Source organism: Oryza glaberrima, chromosome 1, assembly GCF_000147395.1.
Source record: "Oryza glaberrima chromosome 1, OglaRS2, whole genome shotgun sequence".
Classification (NCBI taxonomy): Eukaryota; Viridiplantae; Streptophyta; class Magnoliopsida; order Poales; family Poaceae; genus Oryza; species Oryza glaberrima.
In genome coordinates, this window is record NC_068326.1 from 9725697 (window position 1) to 9736346 (window position 10650).

A 10650-nucleotide genomic window follows, 5' to 3' on the forward strand; every position below is an offset into this window, starting at 1 on the left:
GGCTATAGCATCGAGTCCATTAGGAATAAGTTCACACTAGGTCCCTCTATTTGTCACCCAGTCCGACTTTCATCCCTCGGTCGCAAAACCGGGTATGACGGGTCCCCCAACTTACAAAACCGTGCAAAAAAAGGTCCCTTAGCAGTATTTTGCGCGATTTTGGATGACGTGGCGCCTACGTGGCTTCCTTTGACTAGGTCCTCGTCCAACGTGGCATTGACGTGGCAAATGAATCCCGGAAAAATAATAAAAAAACGTGGGACCCACATGTCAGCTACACAAAAAATTATAAGAAAAGGTGGGTCCCATGTGGTCCCACATGTCAGCCCCCTCTCCCTCCCTTACAGAATGGCGAGCGGCGGCGCAGAGGGGGGCGGTGGGATGAGCGGCGCGTGGCGCCCAGGCGAGAGGAGGAGCCGCTTGCGGCAGCCGGGCGAGGAGGGAGGCGGTGCTCGGCAGCCGGGCGAGGAGGGAGATAGCGCGCGGCGGCCAGGCGAGAGGAGGGGCCGCTCGTGGCGGTCGGGTGAGGAGGGAGGCGGCGCTCGGCGGCCCTCTCTTCCACCCTCCCGTCGGCCGCCCTCTCCGCCGGCGCGGCGCGTGCCGCCGCTTCTCTCCCGCCCACCCGTCGGCCCGCTTGCGCCGTCGACCCTCTCCCGCCGGCAGCCGCGCACCGCCGTTTCTCTCTCGCCCACCTGCCGGTCGCCGACCCAAACGCACTGCCGCTCCTTTCCCTCCCTCCTGTCGGCCGGCGCGCGCCGCCGCTCCTCTCGCGTCGGAGGTGCGCGCGGCGTCCTTGGCGAGGTCGCCACTCCGCCGTGAGGACGGGGGAGAGCCGAGAGGTAGAGGAAGATCCGAGAGTGGAGAGGGAGAGGGGAGGGGAGCCGGGGAACTTATTCCAGTCTATTAACCTGCCTAATCTTTTTTGGGCCTCATAGGCGGCCCAATATTTCACCGTGAGCCACAAAAGGATGATAAGATATTCTTGTTTGGAATAAGTTCACTTCGTGACCTTTTGATCGAAATCTAATCCGTGTTCCCAAACCACAAAACTGAATATCTCGACCCCCAACTCTTAAAACTGGTGCAATTTGACTCCTTTGGTGGTTTTGGAGGGCGGTTTCGCTGACGTGACACCTACGTGGCAGTATTGACTCGGTCTTCTGTCCATGTGACGTTGACGTGGCGCTTAGGTGGCATTAGAAATAAAAAATATACGTGGGACCCATTTGTCATTTACCAAAAGTATGGGTGGGACCCACTGACATGTGGGGCCCACATAAATCATATCCCTCTCTCTTTCTCTCCGCGAGTGTGGAACGGGGGCCAGTGGCGGCGGAGACCCGAGAGTGGCGACGGTGGCGTGCGGGCGAGGGCCGGAGCAGCGGCGGCGGAGATCGAGACCGCCGTGGAAGGTTGGCCGTCGGAAGGAAGAAAACGGGCCATGAGAACGGTCGCGTCCTCGCCACCCTCAGCCCCGCGACCGCACTATCCTCCACTGTGCTCCACGCCCTCTCTGCCGGCCATGATGCACCCGCCTCCGCTGTTCTCCCGCCACGCCCACGAACGTGTAAGGGCCGCCTGCGTCTCGCCACCGCGACTCGCGTCGGCATCCCCTCGAAGATGGCGGCATCTGGTGGTGGCTTCTTCTGCACCTGCGGCGACGGCGGCGTTGAAGGCGGGAGGAGTGGCGCAGGCGTGGGAGGCGGCGCCGCCGCCGATGGACGCGGTCGGCGTGCCGAGCCGGCCGACAACAACGCGACCACACGCGAGTTGAGAGGCATCTGCATGTGTGTACTAACGTCAAGCGGCAAGCCAACAAGCAAAGGGCTGACTGGTTCACCGCGTTGTCCTCGACCATCTGCCTCGTCGCCGCTTCGCTGATCAGCGCCCAGTGATCCGAGTTGAATAGCCAGCACCTTCCCGGCGAGCCGTGGTCCAGGTGCGCCCACGCCGTCTCCTCCGCGTCCGGCAGGCACACGGCTTGGAGCTCGTCGCCATACTGCGTGTCCATAGTGTCGTTCACCGTGGGGTATAATATCCGCTGCGAGAAGGAGGAGCAGCGTGTGCCCGTCGAGGCGGCCGGAGCGGACGGCGTAGCTGATCGCCTGCGGGCGGCGGCGGCGCCCGAGCTGAGCTTCACCGCGGCGAAGACGAAGGAGACCACAACGGTGGCGGTGGGAGGTACACGCGGCGAGGTACGGCGAGCTCGGCCGCGCCCTGCTCGACCTGCAGGTCGCCGCCGCCACATCCGCGTCTCCGCCGCGCCGCTCGCCGGCTGCCGCTCCACACCTGCGCCTCCGCCGCTCGGGACTCCGTGCAGCCGCCGCCGCTCGCCGCAGTCTCCGCCAGCCGCTGTGACACCCGAAACATCTCTCGGGTTTTGAGGGGAGCTCGGCCACTGACGACATCTCGATGCCGGCCGTCGGGTGGTGCGGGTGGTGGTGGTGCGAGAGGAACGGTGAGCGGCGCGACATGGACTCCAGCCTACCGCTGCCGCTGCCGCTTAAACTCCCGCCGGCCGCCATTGCTTCAGCCCTCACCCGCCGCCGCTCGCTCCCCGCGGACGGCCGTAGGGGAGAGGGAGAAAGAAAGATAGAAGGGAGGAGAGGAGGAAGAAGAAAAGGATGAGATGGCATGTGGGGGCCACATGTTAGTGGACCCCTCAACTGCGTGTGTAAATGACAAAAGGGTCCCACGTAAATCTTTTTAATTGAAATGCCACCTAAGCACCACATCAGCACACAGACTAGGTCAATACCGCTACATCAGCGCCACGTCAGCGAAACCGCCCTCCAAAACCGTCGAGGGAGTCAAATTGCACCGGTTTCAATAGTTTGAGGGTCGAGATATTCGGTTTTGCGGTTTAGGTGAATTAGATTCCGATCACTTTTGAGGGTCACCAAGTGAACTTATTCCTTCTTGTTAACAAATCCGTGTAGTACTACTTTACAATTAACGATTAATCCATGATGCGTGGACCATCTTATTACAACTGGGCCTCCACCAAATCCCTTTTGACCAATCGTGTCGGCCCACACACACAAAACAAAAGCAAAAAAAAGCCCATTGAGCAACGAGCCCATAGAAGTAGTAACAATAACAAAGTTCACATTTCACAAGCATTTTACTTGTCGAAGGCCTTGATCTCCTCCTTGAACGCCGGCAGGTGGTCGTCCTCGACGCACTGCGTCATGATCCGGGCGCCGGTCTTGGGCACCGGCGGCGCGCCGATGATGGCGACGGCCATGAACGGGTAGTACGCGAAGGGTATGACGTGCGACGGCGGCCCCCACCCGTAGTCCGCCTCCAGGAACCCCAGCCGCGTCCAGTCGGAGACGAACAGGGAATCGTACGTGAAGCTCAGCTCGTACGGATCCTCCCTGAAGTCGGCCACCGCCCACCGCGCGAAGTCCGCCGGCAGCCTCGCCTTCGCCTCCCGTATCATCCCCACCACCCCGGCCACGTCCGCCGCCTCCACCGCCCCGCTCTCCGCCACCACCGACACCGGGTAGAAGCAGTTGCCGTAGAACCCATTGCCGCCATTGCCGCCGGCGGCGGGTGCGGGCCAGGCGGCGGCGCCGGCCATGAGGTGGCGGGTGTTGGCGAAGAAGCAGAGGTTGACGCGGGAGGTGGGTTCCGGGAGGCGGAGCGCGCGGGTGCGCGCCTGCCACGTCTTGGCGATGGCGACGTCGAAGGTGGAGCAGCGGTGGCCGGTGGCGGCGAAGTAGGCGGACTTGGCCTTGTTGATGCTGTCCAGGCTCAGGTCGGCGGTGACGTGGCGGAGCTGGAACATCTTCAGCTCCGGCGGCGGGCCCGGGGGCAGCTTCGGCGGGCTCGGGATGGCCTCGCGGGCCCAGACCGGGCTCACCCTCGGCCTGTCCAGCCCGCGGGCGTAGTCGCCCACCGCGTTGATGAACTGCCCGGCCCCTAGCCCGTCCGCCATCGTGTGCACCGAGATCAGGCCCACCACGAACCCTCCGCAACTGAACTCCGTCACCTGATCATCATAAAATGATTATAAATTTTAAGCTTTTATATCCACGGAGAAATATATATAAACACGCCGAAATTCATATATATTTTTAGAGCTTTGCATGCTTCAACTACTACCCTAAGTTAGAGTATCTACAATTCAGGTTTATCAAAATTAATATTAGTTTTTATTAGAATCCACAAATTTGAAAGTTTTATTCCTTTAATACTTATATACCTATATATCCACCAAATGTATTACGGAGTATTTTGTTATTGATAAGGGCACTTTGATCTTTTACGCTCACCACTAGATTCTGGTTAGACATACGTACACTCTGCATAAGGGGAGTGGTGAAGTGCAAGGTGATATGCTCTAGCTATCAAATAATCCATTCGAAGGGACGTCTTGCTAGCAAGCGAGTTGTTGATTAGGGGGAATGATCACTTGGACCATAAGCACAATGATTAGCTATGTTTGAGAGTGATTACATCCATGACCTGATCCTGAATCCCTGATGGATATATTTATCTTGCTAATTAATTAATTAATTAATTTTCCAATTTGCACTTGTGGGTTTGGTCAAGTCAATCATCGAATGGGCGGGCATGCAGTAATAATGATGGAGCAGGGTCGATGTCAAACTGCCATATCAATAGCTAACAATTGATAGTGTGTCAAATATTAGTGTTAAGTTAGGAAGAATAAGACAGGGAAAGCATAGTGTGCTCGACAGAAATCAATGGCCCCAGTTTACATGCCTAATTGCCCTGCTGCAATTGATGACAAGCTCATCCCGTCATGCTATCGTCAGATATCAGTGTTAAAGCTTAGTGTTCCGACTCATGTATAAAATTTATTTTATTTTTAAAGATAGATGAGGTATATGTACATATCTAAAAACGTGCACATGCATCACTCAAATACTACTACTTTTGAAAAGATGAAATTTCTTAAAAATTGGATAACACAGTTAGAATATATATATATATATATATATATATATATATATATATATATATATATATATATATATATATATATATACACAATATAAATTGTGTGCTGTATATGTATTTTGTATTATGAGTTCTCTGGTTAGTGTGGTCTTACGCCAACGCAACTGCTTTCACTTCCACAGATGCTTCATTCTGTCCAATCTTTGGAGTTGGTGAGCTTACCTACCTGACAGGATCAACTTCACCTAGTGCAAATTAACTAATTTTACTTTGAAAATTGCAGTGCACGCTCCAACTAGTTTATGTTGAGCACTAAGCTCTAGCTAGCTCATCATCCTGCCTAGTACTATATAGCTCAGTCTTATCTTGAATCCTACTGTACTTTATGTAAAATAAATCGGTGTGATTATTGTACTTAATTATAACTTGACACAAGCATGACTACAGTATGAGAGTCATACATATATTAGTACCTAATTTCTAGAAAGTTATAATTGACTAGAATATAATCCAGGACACTAGCTAATGATTGTGTACATGCATGTAATGGCACATATGTACGTACGCGTAGGTTCTATTCATGCCTGTGTTTTTGTTCGTATATATTTCTACTTGGGCAAACATATATAGTTTTGTTCTTATAGTTACATAACTCCTTGAGCACTTTTGTAATTAATTCGTCAGCAACAATACCATAGATCGAGTTCGTCCACATTAAAATCTTCACGGGTTTGAATGTGTTCGTCCTCGTACATGTGTGCACATCCACACAAGTGAAAAATTAAAGGTATCATCCGAGAGGTCAGCATTCTCCGTACGTATGCGGGCCTGTTCACTTTGATGCCATTTTCAACCTTACCAAATTTTGGTAAAGTTATAAAAAAATGGTTATATTTAGTTTGCTATCAAATTTTAGTAACTATATAAGAAATCCTACCAAAATTTTGGCAACTTGGTAAGGTTCTTTTTTGGCGTTAAAGTGAATAGGCCCTACGTACCAACAGTTATGCTGTGTTTAGAGGTGGAGGTTAGAAACTATATCTCCCCACACACAAAACATAATGATCCGTTAGCGCGTGTTTATTTAACTATTAGCTAAAATAAACTTAAAAATAGATTAATATGATTTTAAAACAATTTATATATATAACTTTTTTCTGATAATACGCACCGTTTAGCAGTTGTAAAACATCCGTGTGGAAAATGAGGGAGTAACAGTTGGGAAGATGTGATAAAAACACACCCTTAATAATCACTTAATTAGCCGGACAGTTTTAATTAATTAAGATAATTTGAATTAGTTGTAAGCATAACTGGATGGTTAATTGTTGTTACCGATTTTATTTGTTTTTGTCTGCTCGCAAGTATAGCACGTACATACGTACGTAGAAACGTACGTATACGGGTAGTATTATACCTGCATCATGAGGGGGAGGTCGAGGGGGTGGACACCGGGGGCGGCGTCGGGGAGGAGGTCGTCCTCGGGGATCATGAGCGGGTGGTCGAGGCCGTTCACGTCGTCGAGGCTGCAGCCGGCGGCGGCCTCCACGAACCAGGCGCCCTCGCCGGTGCACTCCAGGCGGGCGCTCCCCGGCCCGCCGCCGCCGTCCACGAACCTCCCCGCGAACGGGTAGTAGTCCACCAGCGCCTTCCCCAGCGCCTCCTTGATCACCCGCGCCGGCGACGGCTTGGCGTCGCCGCCGCTCGGGGCGGCGGCGGAGAAGATGTGCAGCGACCGCACCAGGTGGCGGAGCCCCACCACGCGGTCGATGATGGACAGCTCCAGCAGCTCGCCGGACGACGGCGGCGTCGCCGCGCTCGGCCGCACGAACTCCCGGTTCGTCCTCACCACCGCGAACCCCATGCTGTCTGGCTCAGCTAGCTACTAGCTCCTCCTCGCCGTCGTCGTCGTCGTCGCCGCCGTCGCCGGAGATGGAGCTCAAGACCTTCGAGGTGGTGGTGATGGTGGTGCGTGGAGGCGGGGGGTATATATAGGCCGGCGACGTGGATCAGCTTGTAATTATTAATTAATTAGCGAGTGGATTAATTAGTTTGGTGGCTAGCTAGGTAGATGGTGATCCAATGTGTGGATTATTAATTTTTGTTGGAGTCGCTTTCGATCGAGCAAAATGGACTCGTTGATCTGTTGGAGGAGTTGGTATGTAGATGACGAGCGTATTATTTTTTGTGTGTGTACAACTGTTCAAATTAACATATATACTCCTGTTCATCCGGAGTATTTTTAACAGATTAAAATTGTAGTTGATGATTGACTAAAAGCCTACCAGCTACGAGTACTTTCTTTCTATGGGCTACTTTCTCTCATTTTTTTAACGCTTCCTAATATACTTAAACGGTGATTTTTCTAATAAACATAATTATAGTACGTAATTAAAAGTTTCTTAAGAGAAAATATATCTATTTTCCAATTTATAATAATCAATATGTAATCATGTATTTCCTCCATTTTAAAATAAATGATACCGTTGACGTTTCGCATAAAGATTGATTATTCGTATTTTCTTAAAAAATATATATCATTTATTTTGTAATGAATTTTTTATCGTCAAATAAAATATAATCTTAACTTATATTTTTATATATTTTTACTAAATTTTTAAATAAAAAAAATCAAATATTATTGAAAAAATTCAAGGGCGTCACATATTTTAGAAAGAAGGTACTAGTACTAACTAATGATCTAAATAAACAATTAACCATCTCAGCTTGTTTGGCACAATGGAATCTAAAGAGTATTCGACGTGGTTTTCTCTGCAATACCGCTGGTACAGTGCAGTAACAGACGTACTATGGACAAGTCGTACAAATGATCCACTTCCAAGCTGTATTTTGTAATTGGCGCCGATCGATGCTGGCAGGTAGTTGGATCCGTTCAGGCCCAATCATCGAGTTAGAGAGAGATTCCGTATTTGTCCCCGTGAGGCACGCATGATAGAATAAGCATCTTGAGTACATACTTGTTTAATTACATAGTATATTCGATGATAAATTAATACTACGACTAATTGTGCTTGATTGCCAGCTGAGTGTTTAGCACTGCACTGGCTCAGCTGGTACATGAGCACGACATCAGTGCCCGATAACTGTTTTATAAATGTTCGATACAACATTCTCAAATAAGACAGGAAACATCACTACGAAAAATGTATAACATTTGTGTAGAAGTTGTGGAATATGTACAGAGATCCGTGCAAGATAATTGATGCAACATCCAAACAAAGGGGGTGAAACACGCAACAGCGAAACAGTAAAATGCAGCACGTACAACGAATCGTCGAAAAGATATGTAACAAGAGACTACCAGTTTAATTAGAATTTATTTTCTTAGCCTTGGATCATAACTTGTCAACATTATTCTTACCATCGAATAGATCTAGTAGATTGTGAGTAAGCGGTGGTGGGGGTGAGAAGTTAGGATTGGAAGAGACGCGTAACTAGAAAAGTTACAGGGTGAAGCCTATAGAGAATAATGTCAAGCATCATAATCGGCACAAGTAGCATCACCATTGTGGTTGCCAAATCAAATTGCTATGGCAATTTCCATGAACTGTATTCATCATTGACTTAATTCATGTCCTCCCACAATATTGATATGATTGTTAGCATTTGTGTTGTATATGCATATAAAATCGGTTAGAAATTAAGACTAAGAGTTGTAATAGATATAAGAAGAAACAGAGTCAGCCTCTTTTCTTGTGGCATTAGCACAGGTGAGCGAATGACTGGCTGATGGCCTAGTTGATTTGGAAGGCTAGCACACCCGTATTCAATGCTATAGGGAGATAGACTTTGGTTGAATCTCGTTAATAAATATCGTGTTTCAAATATCATAATTAATATTTGATCTTCTATAATGTTCTTCCCTGTTTGGTTATGGAGGTTTATATCAGTGTTGGTTCGCAAGCTCAACAATACATCATCTGCTTTTATCTATGAGAGGAAAGAGATGTAGCAATGGAAGAGATCAATTGTGCAGTTTAGATGTCGTTACTATTGTGTATTAGCATGTGAACTCTGGAGTGGGAAATACAGCGTTACACAGAGACGTATCATGTTGGATGCCCGACCTAAAGCTAATATATATGTTTATTTTGTTGCAGTCGCTTTCAATCGAGCTATGGAATTTGTTGGAATAGTAGGTAGATGAGAGTGTTATGTTTGTCTGGTTATATACAAATGTGTAGATTTTTATGATATTAATTGCACCAGTTCAAATAAATATCCAGCCATCCTGAAATTGCACTTGATGATGACAAATGCCTACTTAGCTAGACTGATGACATATGGTGTAAAATGTACTAGCTTGCAGCTCGGCAAATAAATAATTGTGTTCGGTTTGACAATTGGCGATGCCGGCGGTCGATCCCCTGATGGTCCAATCATGGAGTTCGAGAGAAATATGACATATTGTTAGCGTGAGCCAAGCAAGAATTAGGATAAAGCATCTGGAGTTCATTTTAGTTACACATTCAGTAACAAATCTATACCTAATATATAATTATAACCCACAAAACACCTAAAGTTTAACATATACAAACATAACTAGTGTATCCTAAAGCTTAACATGCAAGTGTAATAATTACATATACAATATATTATAATATATTATATTCTAAAGCTAAACATAAATTATGCTAAATCATTATTTCTCATGTTATTTTTACAATATTTCAACTCAAATTCATCCATCATTTTTATAATATTTAATATATACTATATTTTTTAATAGATGACGGTGCTGACTTTTTATAACACATTTGACTATTCGTCTCATTCAAAAAATTATCTAATTATAATTTATTTTCTAGTGAGCTGTTTTTATCACCCAAATTATTTTAAGCTTGATTTATATCTTATATATTTTTATAAAATTTTTAAATAAGACGAATAATTAAAAAATATGTTTAAAAGTCAAATGGCTTCGTCTATTAGAAAACAGCGGGAGTAAATTCCCTGATTGCCTCAGTGTTTCGTGGTTTAGCTTGTCCATGAGCATGGCAAAACCATATCTTACTGTATGTCTGACTCTCTAATTACCTTGTTGCGTGCCTCAAACCGAGCTCAGTAGCTACCGGACTATGAATTCATTAATGTGACCGATCTAGCATCAATTAACGGTGGTCAAAATCTATGTATCCAAGGGGATGATTTGATCGATGTCATTCGGGCACGAGGTAAACATAAGAGATCGGTCTTAAACATAAGAGAGGTCTTGTTTATTTGTTTGCAAATGTATTAATTAAGTACTAGTGCGTCCACATACACATCGACACACTTGCCATGTGAGCGATGTTCCAAGGTGAAAAAACGTGTGCAACAGAATGAACGCAAACGGCTGTTTTCTCGAACTTAGTTCGGGCACAATTAGAATGAATAAAGCGTGCAATTAATGTGAATCGCGTTGATTTGTTTTACCTGCCAATATATGCATGCATGTACGCTTATATATATATATATATATATATATATATATATATATATATATATATATATATATATATATTTGAAAATTACACAGTACGACGCAGACACTCACAACGCACGCGCACTTACCCCTATGAACACACGCACGCAAACTCTACCCCTATGAGCATCTTCGAAGACTGGGCCGGCAAATTCTAGAGAGATTGACGAAGTCACCACAGGCGCCTCGCTGTCGACGGGTACGTCGCCTACCACTGAAAGCACAACGCCGTT

The 10650-nt window shown here is 47.1% G+C and overlaps 1 protein-coding gene across 1 annotated transcript; it reads right to left on the bottom strand.

The window, feature by feature from the left end:
- Positions 1-2887: 2887 nt before the first annotated feature.
- Positions 2888-6891, bottom strand: LOC127760074 (acyl transferase 4). The gene is made up of 2 exons (XM_052284286.1): positions 6350-6891; positions 2888-3997 (listed from the first exon to the last, which is right to left on the bottom strand). The coding sequence occupies exons 1-2, from the start codon at positions 6794-6796 to the stop codon at positions 3125-3127; spliced, it is 1320 nt and encodes a 439-aa protein (XP_052140246.1). The 5' UTR covers positions 6797-6891; the 3' UTR covers positions 2888-3124.
- Between the last annotated feature and the right edge of the window lie 3759 nt (positions 6892-10650).

What these genes read in the sequence shown, in the direction of transcription:
- LOC127760074 (XM_052284286.1), bottom strand. Translation starts at nt 6,796, where the DNA reads ATGGGGTTCGCGGTGGTGAGGACGAACCGGGAGTTCGTGCGGCCGAGC. An exon ending in ACCTCCCCCTCATGATGCAG is followed by an intron (nt 3,998 to 6,349) that starts GTATAATACTAC and finishes TATGATGATCAG; the next exon opens with GTGACGGAGTTCAGTTGCGG.